Here is an 18948-nt window from a genome sequence, read left to right as displayed (position 1 = left end):
GTTAAATTACGACTGGGATTACGGACGGTAAAATTACAGTTCAGTACTTCATGTAACCACCACGAGCATTCAGGATAGCACGTACACGTTGAGGCATGCTGTTCACGAGATTTGCCAAGGTTTGGACAGGAATCGCCTGCCATGCAGTGACAATAGCCTGCTGCAATTCACGCACAGAGGTCGGCTGCTGGTCCAAGTGGACGATTTGACGCGTTAATTCTGCCCACAAGTTCTCTATCGGATTCATATCCGGGGACATGGCAGGCCACTCCATATGCTCTACACCACGGTCAGCAAGAAAGTGTTGGATCATACGAGCACGATGAGGCCGTGCATTGTCATCTTGGAAGACAAACTTTCCTCGAAAGGCTGCAAGAGCAAATGGAAGCAATGTTTCTTCCAGAATGGCCCTGTACTTGAACTGGTTCAGGTTTCCATTCAGAACAGCCAGGTCAGTTTTGCCCCCTGCACGAAAAGCAGCCCAAACGGTCACCCCACCACCTCCAGCTTGGACTCTTGGCACTATACAATCTTTGTTGTAGGCTTCATGCACTTGTCTGCACACTCGGACGTGGCCATCTTGACGATAGACCAGAAATCTAGACTAGTCACTGAAGATCACGTGATTCCAGTGTCTTGGCTGCCATTGACGGTGCTCTCTGGCCCACTGCAATCGGCGCTGGCGGTGTTGTCTGGTCAGGCGTGGCTTTCTCAGGGGACGTTTGGCATGTTAGCCTGCTTGAACCAGTCGTTGGTTGACTAGCCTTCTGGATACAGGCACATTTGTCAGTTGCTGCCACTCAGCCCTAAGCCGATTAGCTGACTTGGTACGGCCATTGCGGACTAACCGGTGCAGCTGGCGATCATCCCTCCTTGTGGTTCTGCGGGGACGACCTGGCCTCGGTATTGGAGTAGGGACACCCCTCTGAGCATTTCGTTTCAGGATCTTTGATACCTGACCTTGAGTGATGCCATACTGCCGAGCAATAGCACGCTGTTTCATGCCGTAATTTCGTAAAGCCACCACTCCATGACAAACAGCATTGTCGAGTTGACGGACCATCTCCAGAGGAAGCGGCAATAACTTTTGGAGACGTGCAGCAGTTGTTTTCCACTAATACAGAACGCAACAACCCTTGTATACCCGACTGTGAAGCCAATCATCAAATGCACCTGTCCGTACATTTTGCCATGCCACCTGTGATATAATCCTGTTGTTGACTTCTTGCTGCAACAGACAATCAGTGACATGGTTCTTTTATCAAATAAATCACCAAAGTGTAAAAGAAACTCACCAGATTTATATACTGAGTTAAGAAAGTAAACCCAAGTCAAGAAAAAAAAAATTCCATATTAAATGCCAAGTCTGTATATATATATATATTGCTACGGTTTTGAGATTTGTACATATGACATCATTAAAGGCTAAAGGTTTGCCCCCCCCAGTTAGTCCACAAGCAACACGTAGGCCCACTTAGAGTATTAGTTATGTCATAGTATGTGTAAGAGTAGGCAATTTCCCTAGTAACATCTGCGTTGTGTAAAGAAATGAGCTTAGGTCCTTTCATTTTGCGGCCACCCTCCAATTCCACCGATGGGCATAATCGATCCCGCGCCCCATTTTGGCTGATCCCTCCGTGTGTTACGCTTTGGCTGCCAGCAGCATTCGCTGCCCTTTGTTTGCTCGACACTAGTCGGGTAACATGAGGTAGGCCTAAGAAGAGGGAGGAGCGCGGGGGTCAAGGAGGGGCGGCATCAAGGAGCACGTCAGAGGCGATGACGGTAAGGGCCACCAGCCAACCATGGCTCGAAGGGCATGGCGTGATAGGGCGTGGTGAAGAACGTCTGGTGAGTTCCAGAGGGTTCTATGGGCGTGGCAATAAAACCCTTTTGCGCGAGGCCCCCACCTGAGTTATGAGAAGGGAGAGGCAGGCGCTCGAGTCGTGGAGTTGAGTTATGAGAAGGGAGAGGACTCGCATGCATACGAGGAGTTATGAGAAGGGAGAGGACTCGCATGCATACGAGGAGTTATGAGAAGGGAGAGGACTCGACTTACAAGAAGGCTTCATGAGAACTGCAGTGAGCACTTGCACGAGAGAGAGCCCTTGATTGTATTGAACTATTATGTACGCAGCCACGCGAGTGATTAACCGCCAGAGCCCAGCCCCTACCGTTCGCCCGTGTTATCCCGTGCGCGCCAACGACACGCGGAGAGCTCCTGCCGTCTCTACTATTCATCTACTTCGCGGTGCGAGCTGGGGACCAGAGGGAGAGCTGCCCGGACGCCATCCCTGGACGTGCTGACCTGTTCGTTTGCAAACCCCGTGTGTGTCTGAGTGTGAACGGGCCCGTTTGTCCAGGGAATAAGTTAAGACTGTGATTAAGGCTGCACTGTGTCTTCTTCTTCTGATCATTGTACATCGTGTAAATAAATCTTGTTATTCCTTTTCTTCCAATTCGACCGCTTCTGTGATTTCCATCATTGGGTAAGCGTGGCACGAATAAGAACCGCTTGGATTGGGGTCTAGTCATTGATAATGGCTCGGGCCACGGGTTCGCTACCGCTCGGCGTATCCACCAACACCCGTGATTCGTGCGGGGCTTATTTCCTCGTTTCTGGGCAGCGCGAGTAATTAGGTAATAGCGAATTCTTAGTCCTAAAACCCTATTTCGTGCTGTCCGGGAAGGACGTCATAGGTCCCGGGTCCCGTTGGTCAGTCAAAGACAAGGGGACTAATCCCCCCTTGGTAAGGGGAGAAGGCCGGCGCCGAGATCCGCAACAATATATTCACTTCAGAGGGTACTGCAAATGTGGAGCTTTTGAGCCAGAGGTCTAATACCTCCGTGAATGGCCAAGTGAATGATCCTTACAAGTCGCTGTGAGAGGACAGTGCTTATTTTAACTATCCATGCTCTAATAGCGGGAGTCTTAATTACAATTAAATATTCTTCCCCAAGGACGTTCAATAATGCCAAACCAGGCAGTCTTTCCTGCTTGTGGGAAGAAAAAGGCAGGAACAGACTTATTTCAAATTAAATGGTTTATTCAACAAAATATGGGTGAGAAGGAGGATGTTAATAACAAATGAACGGATAGACCTGGCGCTCAAAAGACAAATAAATATGGGATCACACCTACTTATACAGTAATTAAATAACTAACTCTACGTCTAATGGCGCCAATACACAGATCTACGAGAACAATGGAAACGGGCAAGGATTTGAGGAAATGCAACAGCGAGTTGATCTCTTCGGTTCCTGTCACATTTGACTTTGTGGCTCGTGGACGGGCGCCAATAACTGCAGGCCGGATGAGTCGGTAACCGCCCGAAAACGACGAATGGCGAGTTGCGCTTAGCATCCCACGAGCTAAAGAACAGATTGCTGGGCAGAGTCCAGGGCCAAGAGCATTTGTGCATGCATACACGCACCTTTTATTCCCCTAAGAAATGCCTTTCAGCACATGGCTGGTCCCTTACAATGTCCTTACCTTACCCTGTACCTCTCTATGATGGACACTGCAACAACGTCCTTATCCTGTACCTATGATGGACACTCACTGCCTCCCCAGTGCACATATTACATACAACTTATCTCTGACGTGTCCCTAGTTACAAGTGTAAAGCTAGCCTACCCGATGCACATGGACCATGCTAACTTATCACGTTCTGGCTATCGTCCTCTCCTGTCCCTTCCACATAACAATCCAAATATTATATATACAGGGTGTTGCAAAAACAGGATAGATTTCAGGGTGGAATAATTCTTTAAATAATGGAAGGTAATTAGTAAAAAAAATTCAGGTTGTATCAGACAACCTGGAGAGGTTAAAAAAAAAAAAAAATCCCCGGGGATAGCAAATCGGACAGGTGGTTGAGCAGTATTTATTTTATTTATTCCTTATGCACGGTAGTCAGGCAGGTGAGCCATATTAGGCCACAATTTTGACCATCTCGCTAGATCTCCAATATTTCATTCTCTTGTTGGTGTTCTTCTTCCTAACATTTATTTGTTGAAGTTGATCGTATGGAAATCGCTTTGCTCGAATCGTTGCGATATAATTGCAATGAATGAATGTGCACCTGATATGCTGGTCATATTTGTTAGTTTCGTTGTTTCACTATCAAATGAACTAGTTACTTGCTGTTACTCATTATCCATAGTGTGTCTCGAAGTCTAGCTTGTGTTGCGGTGCTCCTGATAGCTCAAAAATACCACAGATTATGCCAGAAGGTTTTATGTGGAAAGTCTCTTCACACACATTGCTTTGCTGATCACACGTTGGGATTTTTCGATTCCCCTAATTCAAATTTGCTCTACAATGGCCCCTTGTTGGTTGTGTAGGTGTAGGTCCGATATGGAAAACTATATATTGTTGCGGATATGAGATTGGCCTCCATCCATATCCGCTTGTAAATATTCCCCTATTTCCCCAATACTTCCCAACTATCCCCAATCCCCCATTCCCTAGTCCCATTTTCTGTAAACAACACTCTGTAGACCCGACCTTCCCCTATTTCCCCCATTAAATGTCGCATCCAGGTCCACCGCATCTCACGTAGACAACTATAGGACATCTTGCTAGTTATTCTTAGTCTATGTCAGTTAAGGACTCGTTTCCATTAATTCTGACTCTTCGTTGCACCAGAATGTGATTGTATGGCACCGTTAGAAAGTTTAGGACCTCCCAATACCTCCCCGCAGCTCTTCCTTATGGTACAACAACAACAACAGCGGCGGCGGCGCGGGGAGTGTGCGTCCTCACTCCGGCTTGGTTAGCCGCCATTGAACATGTGCTCCGACGGGGTTACCACGCAGGGGCTCGCTGTCCGCTCCTCGTCAAGGGCGGAGCCCGGTAACCCCCCGCACCCAATAGAAGCGGCGGACCGATTCCATCTGGGGCGGAGACAACGAGCCGAGGGCGTGTCACTCCCCGCTGAGCATGCGCAGGAAGAGGGAGGTGACGTCAGATGCGCCCTCAGCTTGGAGAGAGAAGACGCCACCTCCGAGCGCTGAAATACCTCCCCGCATCTCTGGACCGGACCGTGTTGATTCTGCCCCTGAGCCAAGGTGCACCTTGTGCTATCGACTGCCTGTCCTTCCTTGCCATCAATCCCTGTGTAAGTCAGTCTTGTCCCGTTTGTCTGTGGTCTGTCGGGGATAAGCTAAGACTGTGTCTAAGTGCCCATCTTTTCTGTGCTTTACCTCTTACCGTGTAATCTACCCGTTTCTGCATCACCAATTATATCCTCCTCCGGAGGTCTTGAGAACTGTACCCCCTTGTGTCGTTTCATTTATCCCAGCCGTTGTGTCCTTTCCTTCATTGATTTAGCATAGCGCGATTTGGCCAACGTTCGAGTGGAATCGGGCGGGATCGGGTTCTAATCGGGGAGTAACTGTTCGGACGCGGTAATACACCACCGCTCGGTCAATATAACATCTAAAACCGCGTCTGTAACAATTGGTTGTCAGGAGTTGGATTCGGACCTGGGACTAAATTTGTTAGGCCCAAATTTTGGAACACCAATTGTGTTATATCTGTAAAAATTGGTGTCGGGAAGTGGGATTGGACCCGAAGCGCGCTTCACGCGCTCGAAATTATTAACGGCGAAATTTGATTTTGTTTTACAAAAATAAAAACCCGAATTTTGAAAGTCGCGCTATGGCGGATCAAGACGGCTGGGTTCCGGTAGAGGAGAGTGAGGCAGGGTCGATCCAGGACCAAATTGAGGGACAAGAGGAGAGCGAAGCAGGGAGGGCGGCAGGTTCGCAAAATGGCGCCTCGCACATGGCTGCGGCGGCCGCACCCGCTGCACAAGTGGGAGGGATGGCCCAAATGCAGGCCCTCATGGAGCAATTTATGGCGCAAATGCAGGCGTCCCTCAACCTGCAGAAGGACGATATGAGGGCTAATAGTGAGCAAATGAGGGCTGATAGTGAGCGATTGGAGGGCCAAATGGGGGTAATGGGGAACCGGATGGATGCTCAGGGTGAGCGATTGGAGGGCCAAATGGGGGTAATGGGGAACCGGATGGATGCTCAGGGTGAGCGATTGGAGGGCCAAATGGGGGCCCAGATCGGAGGGTTAGGGAGTAGAATAGAGGGATTAGACAATAGATTAGGGGAAATACAGGAGGGGTTAATGGGGGTAGAAAACAGAATGGCCGTTCAGGAGAATCAAATGGAAGGGATGAAAAAGGGGTTAGAGGGGTTAGAAAACAGTATGGAAGGCAAATTGAGGGACATGAGGGACCAAGCGGAAAGGGAAGTTAAACAAATGGGGCAGCAGATAGAGGGGGTCAGAATGGGGGTAGAAACTAAATTGGATGCTCACATGGAGGAAATGGAGCAGATGAGGGTGGCATCTGGGCAGGAGATGCAAGTGATGGGAGAAGAGATCAGAAGAGGTGTGAGTGAGGAGGTCGGAGGAGTGCGCGAGGAGGTGAGGCACTGTAAGGAGCGCATGGAGAAGGAGGTGAGAAAGGGGACTGTAAAATTGCAAGGTGGTATAGAGGAGTTGACGCTGGGAGTAGAACAACTGACAGTGGGACAAAAGGAGTTGGGGGCCAGGTAAAGAAGAACACAGCGGTAATAGAGGGTTTAAAATCGACACAGAAAGAGATGAAAAAGGACGTAGGGGTAATTTAAAAAGAGTGTCAGACGGTACATGAGGACCTGACGAGGAAAATGGACAAGGTGGTAGAGGTGATGGAGGTTAAAGAGCGGGAGGTGCGGGAGCACATAGAAAAAAATTAAGTGGAGTTAGAGGAAGAACTTAAGGGGCGCACGAGGAGATGAAGGAGGTGAAGCAGAAATTAGAAGAAGTGGAAGAAGGGGTGAGCGAAATTAAGAAGCGACGGAGAGAGGATAAGAAAGAGATAAAGGAGGAAGTAAAAGAATTGGTCCAAAGTCTGTGTTCGGATCGTGATGAGGTGCTCATTAACCGGATGAGGAATTCGCAGGTGATGGAGGAGAAGCGAAGAGAAAGAGGACCCGGTGTAAGTGGTGACCAATATGGTCGTGCGTGTGATGCGCCAGGTGATTTAATAAGCTTGGGGGTCGAGATAGACCCGGATGTTCGTGAGAGGCCAAGAGTGAGGTGTATGGCTGGTCCGGAGGGTATGGAACGAGGGTGCGAGCGAGAGGGTCCGGTGATGGGAGAGGTGCGAGGTGTGGGTGAGCAAGGTTGTGGTGGTATGGAATGGGTAGCGGGTTGCGGAAGTATGACCCATGCATCGACACCAACAGGGGTAGTTTTTAGAGGGACAGGGGAGGCACGAGAGCCCCTTGGGGGTAATGTACTGTGGGGGCCCGGCCAGTTCGGCCCCGCGCTGACCCCGCAAGGGGCGACGCACGGGGTCCGGCAGGCGGGCAACGACTCGCATACGAGGTGGTCCCACAAGGTCCCACTCGCGCCGTATGACGGCAAGAGTGATCTACGCGTGTACCTGGCGCAGTTTGACTGTGTGTGTAAGGGCAACGGTTGGGGTGAGGACGAAGGTGGAGTACACCTGGTGGCCGCATTGCGCGGCGCGGCGGCGGAGGTGCTGACGGCATTACCACCGGGTGCTCTCACCCTGCCAGCCCTCCGCGACGCCCTAATTAATCGATTCGGCGTTGAACAGCAGAGCGAGCTTGTTAAAGCTCAGCTCGCGCTGCGAAAACGCAAGCCCCAGGTAGCCATCGGGGAACTTGCCCACGACATTCGCCGCGCAGTGGGGATCGCACATGCTAGCATGGCAGCGGATTCCCGGGAAAGCCTGGCGCTGGACCATTTTATCCAGGCCCTCCCGGATATTGAGCTCCGGCAACAGCTCGCCATGTGGCGCCCGCAGACTCTGAGCCAGGCGGCTGACGCTGCGGCCCGTTGGGAAGCAGCGAGGCCCCTGGCCCGGGGGAGCGAGCGTCACGCAATGGCGGTCCGCCAGGTGGGATCCCCGATGGAGGGCGGACCCCTTAGGGGGCCCGCCCCTGACGTGGGTCCTGACCTGGCGGGCATGGTCCGGAGGCTGGTGGACCAGCGCCTGGCGGGACCTGGACCATGGCAGGCGGCCCCGGAGGTGGCCTGCGGTGGACCACGAGCGGGTAATCCAATTCGGACCTTCAGGGGGGGAAATTTGGAATTCCGGAGACGAGCACCTTATCAGGTGAGGTGCTATACTTGCAACCGTCTGGGTCACCTGGCGCGGCACTGTCGAGCCACGCGCCGGGATGATCCCCGGCGGTTGAGGTCCTCAACTCCGCCCAGGGGGGAGCGGGTTAGCCGACCCCAGACACCCCCCCGCCAGACCCCGGGAAACTAGAAGGTGTCGGGCACGTAGGGCGGTGTTCGGCAGAAGAGGATGGAGGAGAGCCCTCATTGACGCGACAGGTCATTTATTGTGGCCAGATTGGAACCGGTAGCCTGACAATCCGATGCAAAATTGCCGGCGTGGGGGTAGACGCCGTAGTGGACACAGGAGCTAGCGCCACGATCATCAGCCCTGTGGTCCTTGATTCGAGCGCAGGTGGCTGGGATAAGATCCAGCGCCTGCAAAATTATAGTTTGCAACTTGCTACCGGGGTAACGGCCCCGATCATAGGGCGTGGTTCTGTGACCCTCAAGTTAGGGTCGGTAAGGAGGGAGATAGATGTTTGGGTGGCGGAGGTGTGCGACCCATGTTTAATAGGGTTGGATTTGTTGACTGCCAGCGGTTGTAAAATCGACTTGTGCCGGGGGATCCTGCAGGTGGGAGTAGAAGAGCTGCCGTTAGGGGGAGTGAGCACGGCCGAGAGAGCGGAGCTGGAGGCTTCCGAGGCCGTGACCATTCCCCCAAGGGCCGAGGCGATAGTGCCGGCCCGGTGGGCAGCTCGCCCAACATGGCAGGAGTCCTGCGGCCTGGTCGAACCGGTGGCAGCGCAGTCCATACCGGGTTTAATCGTGGGCCGCACCCTTGTAAAAACGGACGGACCGGTAGTGGCTGTCCGAGTAATAAATATAAGTACAGAACCACGCACTATAGTAAGGGGCACGAGGGTAGCTGGCTGCACCCCAGTTGAGGAAGTCGCGACAGTGAGGGGCGAGAACGTCCAGCCGAGCCGGCCCCGGGGGGAGCCTTCAATAAGAAGTAGGAATTGGCCCGATCCCATTTGCGAGATGGTAAATCGTAGTAGCGTAGAGTTGGGAGGTACCCAGAGGGAGGCCTTACACAAACTGGTTGGGTCCCATTTGGACCTCTTCTCCTTGTCCACCGAGGATATTGGACGTACGGGCCTGGTGAAACATCAGATCCACACCGGTGAGGCCCGGCCTATTCGTCAGGCCGCCCGACGGCTCCCTTGGAGCAAGAGGGCGGAAGCTGACGAGCAGGTTGAAAAAATGCTCGACGCAGGCGTGATCGAGCCCTCGGGAAGTCCTTGGATGTCACCTGTTGTGCTGGTCAAAAAGAAGGATGGGACCACGCGGTTCTGCGTGGACTATCGCCAGCTAAACAACGTGACACTCAAGGACTCATATCCCCTGCCAAGGATTGATGACACCCTCGATGCCGTTGCGGGCTCAAATTGGTTCTCAACTTTGGACCTCAAGAGTGGGTATTGGCAGGTGGAGATGGATAGGGCAGGGAAGGAGAAAACGGCATTTTCCACAGGTAAGGGACTGTATCAGTTTACTGTGATGCCGTTTGGTTTGTGTAACGCCCCCGCCACCTTTGAGAGATTGATGGAACATGTACTAGGCGGCATGCCATGGCAATCATGCCTGGTGTACCTGGATGACGTCCTAGTACATGCCAAGACCTTCCCCCAGGCGGTAGCTAATTTGGACCAGGTGTTCGGGTGCCTCAGACAGGCAGGGCTGAAGCTGAACCCGAGTAAGTGCACTTTGTTTGCAAGAGAGGTGGCCTATCTAGGTCACGTGATCGGCCGCGAGGGGGTAAAAACGGACCCAGACAAAATTAAAGCGGTAGAGGAGTGGCCCGCACCACGTACCATCAAGGAGGTGCGGGGAGTTTTGGGACTCTGCTCCTACTACCGGCGCTTTGTGGCGAAATTTGCGGAGTTGGCCCGTCCCCTCCACCGGCTTACGGAGAAGGGGACGCGATTTAATTGGACACGGGAGTGCCACGAGGCCTTCCAAAAATTGAAGGGGTATCTAACATCCGCACCCCTTCTAGCTTACCCCACTAGTGACGGGGCATTTACCCTGGACACGGATGCGAGCCAGGAAGGATTGGGCGCAGTTTTGTCTCAGACACAGGAGGGCGTGGAGAGAGTGATTGGTTACTATAGTCGGGCCTTAAGTAGGCCCGAGCGAAATTATTGTGTCACTCGCAAAGAGTTATTGGCTATGCTGGCTGCCATGAACCATTTCCACCCGTACTTGTACGGGCGGAAATTTTTGGTTAGAACTGACCATTCCTCTTTGCAATGGCTCCTTCGGTTCAAGGAACCAGAGGGCCAAATTGCAAGGTGGTTGGAAAAGTTGCAGCAGTACGATTTTGATGTGGCCCATAGGGCCGGGAAGGCCCATGGTAATGCGGACGCACTCTCTCGGCGTCCTTGTCTGGGGGAAAACTGCAAATTTTGTGCGAGACACGAGGAGAGGGAACAATTGGGCGATTCGGACCCGACCCTCGTTGTCCGGGCAACCCGGGTGAGAGGGCCAATTTTGCCACTAACCGCAGATGAGGAATTCGGAACTTTGGCATGGAGCACGGCCCAGCAGGAGGACCCTGTCCTGGGGCCAGTGTTCAATTGGGTCAAATTGTGGCAAAGACCAAAGGGGGAAGAGGTCACCCCCCTCGGGGCGCAAACAAAGGCGTATTGGGCTCAGTGGCAGACCCTGGAATTGAAGGATAACATCTTGTATCGCAAGTGGGTGGAGGTTCCCTCTGATAAAACTTCCTGGCTGGTGGTAGTCCCAAATAAATTTAAGACCGATATATTGCAACAGGTGCATGGTACCCGCCCCGGCGGCCATTTGGGCAGGACAAAGACGACATCGCAGGTACGCCGGAGGTTTTATTGGGTGAATATGGGGCGCGACATACAGGACTGGTGTCGGAGATGCGACGCCTGTACTGCAAAAAAGGGACCAGCACGGAGGATGAGGGCCCCCCTTCAATTACACCAGGTGGGGGCCCCCCTAGAGCGGGTGGCCATGGATATCCTAGGCCCACTACCCCGCACCCGCCTAGGTAATAAGTACATCCTCGTTGTGATGGACTACTTCACCAAGTGGCCGGAGGCCTACGCCCTCCCCAACCAAGAAGCAGGGGTGGTAGCGCAGGCCTTCGTGGAAGGATTTGTGTGCCGGCATGGGATTCCACAGGAGTTGCACACCGACCAGGGACGAAATTTTGAGAGCAAATTGCTAAAAGATGTGTGCAGTCTCCTGTCAATTCGGAAAACAAGAACAACGCCTTTAAGACCTCAATCTGACGGGATGGTGGAAAGATTCAACCGAACTTTAATCCAACAACTGGCACTGTTCACCGCCACCCGTCAGGATGACTGGGACGAACATCTCCCTTATTTGCTCATGGCCTACCGAACCAGCCAGCACGGGGCCACCGCATGCAGTCCAGCGTTGCTTATGTATGGGCGGGAGTTACGGGCTCCCGCCGACTTGCTATGCGGTCCCGTGCCAGACACAGTGATTAACCCGCCGAGGGAGGGGTACGCACGTCACCTAGAGGAAGGCATGGAGCTAGTCCATGCCTTCGCCCGCCGCCAACTCCATCTGGCGGGGGAAAAGATGAAGCGCAGGTACGACCACCGGAGCCAGGGGAGTCAGTACACTCCGGGGATGAAGATTTGGTTCTTCAATCCCCGGAGGAGGAAGGGTAGGTGCCCGAAACTCACCTCTCCCTGGCAAGGCCCGGGGGTCGTCCTGTCGCAAGTCTGTGACGTGGTAGTAAAAATCAAAATGGGGCCACGAGCCCTCCCTCGGATCGTCCACGCCGACCGGATAAGGCCTTACACCGGCGAGCAGGCGCCCCGTGGATTGCCTCGGCTTTAGATGCCGAGGCGGGACCCAGTACCTCTGAATAAGGGGGGCTTATTAGTGCCAGAGGACTGGGGGATTGATGAGCGATGGGCCCGGTGGGTAAGGGTGGCATCCCTGCCACCCTTCCCATGGTGGGGCAAATGCGCTATAGTTTATGGGGTGTATGGCAGTGAAAACTAGCCCGGGTGGGTTAGGATATTGATAGGGCCCTAGAAGATGACATTAGGTAACGTTAAGGTTAGTTAGTGACAAGGATACCTGTAGTGGGGACGCAGGTAGATTAGAGTGGATGATAATGACGAGGGAGCGCAATAGTTTAAAGGGACGACTGGGAAGCGCAAGTTTCAGAGGGGAGTAGTTAGATGAGATGATGCTGTGTGAGAACTGGACAGGTGTGTGGAGCAGTGTATGAGTAGTGAGTGTTGTGGATCAGCGCGAATGCGCTTGGGGGAGAGAAGGGTGCAGGCGGCACCAAGTATGAGAGCACAGGTGTGCAAGTACAGGTGTGTGGAGTACATGGAGTATTGGAATGAGTGGTGTGGAGAGAGTTGGAGTAAGTGGTACGGAGTGGTGTGCATGGTGCGAAGGTGTGGATGGGGGAAGAGTGGACCCCTTTCACGAGTACCCGGGGCGGGTAGTGTAAGTGTTAGGTAGAGGGTATAGGTAAATTGTGGTTGGAGATTGGCATTTGTGGTGCGGTTGCAGAATGGTATTGTGGATGGGTGCATTAGTGTTGTGGAAATGGCTGGGCGTGTAGCCTGTTAGTGTGTGTAGTTGGTTTGGGCACTCCACCACTGTGAGGATGTCGGCCAGGTGAGGCCGCAGGTGGGCTCTGGGAGCCGTTAGTGTCAGTGGGTGCCTGAGGATCCCGGGTGTGGATCGGGCAGCCCGTGCCAGAGAGGGCACTGAGGGGGTGAGAGTGCGAGAGGGCCTTCCCCAGTTAGTTAGGTTAGGGTGAGGAGCAGGTAAGCTCGGGTGGCAACTACAGTGGTGGAGGTGTGCAGGTGGGTAGACCTGCTGGGAGAGCTACACGTCACAGCCCAGAAATTGTGCGAGGGCACCGGGAGATGAATCGGGGGAGTGGGACCCCAAATTGAGAAGCACCACAGTTTGGTCAATGGGAATTGGTTTTTAGAACCCATAGTGTAAGTTGGCCAATGGATTGGCAGGGAAAGACCCCGGGTAATGTAAAGTTGTTAAAGTCATTTAGGAAATAGGATTGATGAACCTGTCGCACCATACGCAGCCACTTACCTGAGGTGAAGATGATGACTCCACACCTGTGTTCCTTTGTTCTGTGTTGCAGGAAATGAGAATTGCTGTGTGGATTTGTGAGACGCATCACGACGTGGATGAGACATTGGGGTGATTCCATCTCTCCCTCCTTAGGAGGGACTGATGATGAATTGGTGATGGCAAATTTTGATGTTGAGTTGGAGATGGCAAATTTTGATGAGAGTTGGAAATGGCAAATTTGATTGGTTAGGAGGGAGAGAAGACGAATTTGGTTTATGGGAGGAACGGGAAAGACAGTAGGGACGTTTGTTGATGTGTAAAGTAGATGTTTATGGGTAGTGTTGTGTTTTGTGGATACAGTAAGGGGTAAGGGAGGGGCAATGTAGGTTACCTGGTGGGGGGGGGGGGGGGCATACGGTAGGAACGTACCTGTCTCACCTGGTTCCCATGTGCCCCTAGTGTGCATTACCTAATATTGCGTGCACTTTTGCGCCCTTACCACCTTACTCACTTGTCTTTTTTTTGTCTCCCACCTCCGAGGATCTGGCTTTGGGGCAGAGAGAGGGGAGAGAGAGGTGCTGGCTCCGCAGTTGTGGGCCTGTACTTTCGCTGCTTGCTGCCTGGATCGATACACCATATGGACCGCAATTTTTGTGGCCGCCCACCATGGACCGCAGTTCTTTTGCGGGCAAGCACCACCCGTTGATGGACCTATGGGTCAACGTGGCACCTATGCCATACAGGTGAACCACTTATAGTTGGCCCCCTGACGGCCACAATTTAGAAATGGACGCGGTTGGCGCCTTTCTTTATTTTTGAAAGTAGCCAGAAGGCCAAGTGCACTTCAAGAAGGCAAGACCAGCGGCAGAACATCGGCCGGCTGCGACACCACCGGTGCATTATTGTTGAACACTTTATTGGTGCACCGGATGGTGCTGACTGTACATGATGGGGTGGTGCTTTTGGTGCTTGGACGGGGTGCTCTGCACATTATTAAAGGCCGTAGGCCACAGGGCACTCGTGGGTTGGTGTATCGATGCTGGCATGCGTGCTCTCTCTCTATGCATAACATCTGCATGTGTTCCTCAAAGAACAGGTCCTGGATCGTCGTGTAAATATCAGTGTAGTCTTGTATAAATGATGCTCCCTACCGGCTGTATGTTTAGTTTGAGGATTCTTTCCGCGATTCGGTTATCCTGTGGGTGTGTTTCTGTGAGGAGAAGGGTGCAACGTCGCAGGGGGACATATTTACTCATTTGTGAACATCTGTAAAACTGTCGCACTCAGGGTGAGTTAATAGTAGAGGGAACTACATCTGAGTGCCACACTAAAGTAAGTAAAAATTTATCGGGTCGGGCCGCCCCGAGGTAGAGAAGGGTGCAATGTTGCGGATATGAGATTGGCCTCCATCCATATCCGCTTGTAAATATTCCCCTATTTCCCCAATACTTCCCAACTATCCCCAATCCCCCATTCCCTAGTCCCATTTTCTGTAAACAACACTCTGTAGACCCGACCTTCCCCTATTTCCCCCATTAAATGTCGCATCCAGGTCCACCGCATCTCACGTAGACAACTATAGGACATCTTGCTAGTTATTCTTAGTCTATGTCAGTTAAGGACTCGTTTCCATTAATTCTGACTCTTCGTTGCACCAGAATGTGATTGTATGGCACCGTTAGAAAGTTTAGGACCTCCCAATACCTCCCCGCAGCTCTTCCTCATGGTACAACAACAACAACAACAACAGCGGCGGCGGCGCGGGGAGTGTGCGTCCTCACTCCGGCTTGGTTAGCCGCCATTGAACATGTGCTCCGACGGGGTTACCACGCAGGGGCTCGCTGTCCGCTCCTCGTCAAGGGCGGAGCCCGGTAACCCCCCGCACCCAATAGAAGCGGCGGACCGATTCCATCTGGGGCGGAGACAACGAGCCGAGGGCGTGTCACTCCCCGCTGAGCATGCGCAGGAAGAGGGAGGTGACGTCAGATGCGCCCTCAGCTTGGAGAGAGAAGACGCCACCTCCGAGCGCTGAAATACCTCCCCGCATCTCTGGACCGGACCGTGTTGATTCTGCCCCTGAGCCAAGGTGCACCTTGTGCTATCGACTGCCTGTCCTTCCTTGCCATCAATCCGTGTGTAAGTCAGTCTTGTCCCGTTTGTCTGTGGTCTGTCGGGGATAAGCTAAGACTGTGTCTAAGTGCCCATCTTTTCTGTGCTTTACCTCTTACCGTGTAATCTACCTGTTTCTGCATCACCAATTATATCCTCCTCCGGAGGTCTTGAGAACTGTACCCCCTTGTGTCGTTTCATTTATCCCAGCCGTTGTGTCCTTTCCTTCATTGATTTAGCATAGCGCGATTTGGCCAACGTTCGAGTGGAATCGGGCGGGATCGGGTTCTAATCGGGGAGTAACTGTTCGGACGCGGTAATACACCACCGCTCGGTCAATATAACATCTAAAACCGCGTCTGTAACAATATATTACCTGGTACCTGAAATAATTTTACAACTCAAATTAAGGGGATTCTTTGGAACATCAGAATAATTTTTAGGTCTGCTGCTAAAACAGTTGCAAAGGATTTGTGAGGCACCTCAAAATGCACTGTGGCCTTCACAAACACTTGTATTTATTTAATTTATTGTTAATACTCTTTTTCAGAAATTTCCTATGGCACATCTGTTTCTTCTTGCATAGTGGTTTTCAAAAAGAACGTTTTTGGTTTTTTTTCAAATAATTTCAATGTAGTTTAACCTTGCTTGACTAACATACTTACAACTCAGTAATTTTTTACATGTCATAGCTTATTATCCAACTTACTACAAAACTCGTGATAAAAAAAACACGTTACATATTTTCAAGTTTTTTTGTATTTGTTTAAACGTTATTCTTTCAAGGCCTAACTGTAACACCTAGAGGCCCCAAACTTTGGGTGTATGTGCTTCAGAATCTGGGCAAGGTTTGAAGCTGCTACTCGTTGGCTTTGACATCTGTTTTGAGGCCACCAAGGCCACTATAAAGTGTAATTTGGGATGTGGAGTCACGCAGTGCTGTCGCCGGCCTGCAGGCAAAATTTAACCACCATCAGGCCAATAAAGCCTGGTGTTGGCTTAACGGTTAATGTGGCTGGCTTAAGATCTTAGGGTCTTGAGTTTGAGCCCATGTCATGCCGTTGAAATAACAGCTGATGGGTTGACTCAGCTTGTCATCCTTCCGAGGTCGGCAAAATGAGTACCAGCTCACTGGGGTAAGAAGCCATCCGAGTATCTTACCTCACAATGGCGCCCCATCCAGAATTGTACTATTTAACCAATGAAACTGCTTCGGCAGCCCTATGCACCTCACGGCGTGAAAGGAATGGTTATGAGGCCAATAACTCCATAGCTTTTGAATGTCCAACACATCCCGAAACCACCACCAAGAAAAGCTCATCTAGCTGGGTATCACCGGGTATTCACTTCCCCCCTTTCCCCTTCCCCACCACCTGGTAGCTCCTGCTAGTAATTAATATACAAGCAAAAGGGTGTTTGGATTTGTGAAGTTTAGTATTGAATTGGTCCTTGTTCCCTCTGGTTGACTTATCCCTTGTTTATGCTACAGTTCACCAGCAACACGAAAGACAGCATGATGGCTCGGACTCGGAATGTGATCAATCATCTTGTCTTCAGTTCTCCACTTGGGTAGGATTTAATTTGCTGGAATTTTATTGAAAAAAGTATTTTTTCAAACCCCTCAATGTTGTTCTCATTATCTTGCCAGACTATCACGCATTCCAGGAGTTGTAAATGAGTCGCGGATGTTTTTTGTTTGTGGCAATATTTGTACAGATGCCTTAAAACAATGAATGGTGATTCCAGCACTTCAATATTGAGCTCCTTCCATTAAAAGCACAGTAAGGCCCAGACGAAAGACAACATGGATCAAATAAGCAAGCATACCAAGATTTCATCCAGTAAATACGTAAAGCAAACTCTTTTGTGGAACGACGCTTTAGTCAAACTGTCAAACTGAAGCAAACTCCTTCGTCAAGCAATTTATAACTACATGGTATGTACAAAACTATTAAATCCTATTGCAGCCTTAATATTGTTGCGGTTCCCGGGTCTGTCGACGTACTAAGGGTGGGGTTAAGACCCCGTTTCCCCACAGTCCATGGGCTGTTGACCACGACGAAACTCGGGGTCGGCGGGTTGCGAAGCAACTTCAATTGCCAATCTCCCAATCACGGGTCGAAGGGTTATCGGTCACGACCCAAATACCTTCAAAGACCACGTGCCTGGGAAGATGGGGGATTGAACCCTTCGCGTTCCCACACTTTATTCCAATGAAGTGCGCCAAGCAGATTGTATGGTGTGGGTCGTGGTTTTATCCTGCGTGATCTACGGACCTAATCGCGCAACCGGATTTGGTCTCGAACGATGCTGGGCCAATGGATTAAAGGACATAAACGAGAAGGTCGAAAGGAAACAAAGTGTACACGTCTTTTATTTACAATAGCACAGAAAAAAGGACGAGCAGACTTAACAATTCTTACCTATATAAATCCCAACATTCCTTGCCTTGCACACTCACACATGGGGTGAATCACACACCGGTTAGACTCATACTGGTGGACATGCTGACGTTCACTGGAGTCAGGCAGTTCCTGTGCGTGGCACATGGTTCGATCCGGCAGGCAGCACGAAGGAGGATCGCACTTCGACGGAGACCCAGCTTTCTGACACTGGGTTGAACATTGCGCTCCAAAATGCCTTGGTAATCTCCTGCTTTCATGATGCCATGCCCACATTCAAGGCACCCAGTGCCAGAGGCAGCACAGCAACCCCAAAACATCACTGAACCTGCGCCATCTGTGACTGTAGGGAATGTGTTCTTTTCTTTGAAGGCTTCATTTTGTTTTCTGTAAACATAGAGATGATGTGCTTTACCAAAAAAACTCTAATTTGGTCTCATCTGTCCACAGAAGGATTTTGGCTTGTTCAGGTGTGTTTCGGCAAGCTCCAGTCGTGCTTTCTTATGTCTCTCTCTCTCAGCAGTGGGGTTCTCCTGGGTCTCCTACCATCGAACCCCCTTTCATTGAGTTGGGGACAGATGGTGCAAGTTTAAACTGTTGTATCTTGTGTCTGAAGGTCAGCTTGAATCTGCTTGGCAGTTAATCGAGGTGCTTTCTTCACCATTTGAACAATCCTCTCTCCACCATTCAAACAATTTCTCCACCATTCAAATCTGGGAGAACTGGAGCAGTTTGTACAATAAGAGTGGGCCAAACTGCCAGTAGAGAGGTGGAGGAAGCTCATTCATGGCTCTAGGAAGCGCTTGACTGCAGTTATTTTGTCCAAAGGCTGTGCTGCCAAATAGTAAGTCAAGGGTGTCAATAATTTTGTCAATGACATTTCTTTTTCTTTTCTGATTTGTCCATGCTTGGTTACAATCTTGTGTCTGACCTCCTCAGACAATTCTCTGGTTTTCTTTCTTTTCTCCATGCTCATTGCGGTACACACAGTGACACAAAACAGCATAATGGCTCCTTTTCTCTATTCAAACTGGTTGAATGAGTGGTTTTTATATTGCAGGCACTTGCAACTCACCATAGGTGAGTTCAATTCCAAAGTAAAGGAGAATCACCTGCTTGCAATCTAATTATTTCTTACAACTTCTAAAAGGTGCCAATAATATTGTCCGGGCCATTTTAGGATTTGTGTGTGGAATAAGCTAGGATTTAGTA

The 18948-nt window shown here is 51.1% G+C and overlaps 1 protein-coding gene across 1 annotated transcript in view; it reads left to right on the top strand.

Moving 5' to 3' along the window:
- DYNC2LI1 (dynein cytoplasmic 2 light intermediate chain 1) overlaps positions 1 to 18948 on the top strand; it is a 69732-nt gene that overhangs the window by 40878 nt on the left and 9906 nt on the right. Inside the window, exon 6 of the mRNA XM_078784204.1 lies at positions 16824 to 16903. Within this exon, the coding sequence (XP_078640330.1) occupies positions 16824 to 16903 (80 nt within the window). The remainder of the gene's footprint in view (positions 1 to 16823; positions 16904 to 18948) is intronic.

The sequence above is a fragment of the Myxine glutinosa genome, chromosome 9 (genome assembly GCF_964187855.1).
Source record: "Myxine glutinosa chromosome 9, kmMyxGlut1.1, whole genome shotgun sequence".
NCBI classification, from domain to species: domain Eukaryota; kingdom Metazoa; phylum Chordata; class Myxini; order Myxiniformes; family Myxinidae; genus Myxine; species Myxine glutinosa.
The sequence above is the reverse complement of the archived record's forward strand: the minus strand, read 5'-3'. Positions and strand labels throughout refer to the sequence as shown.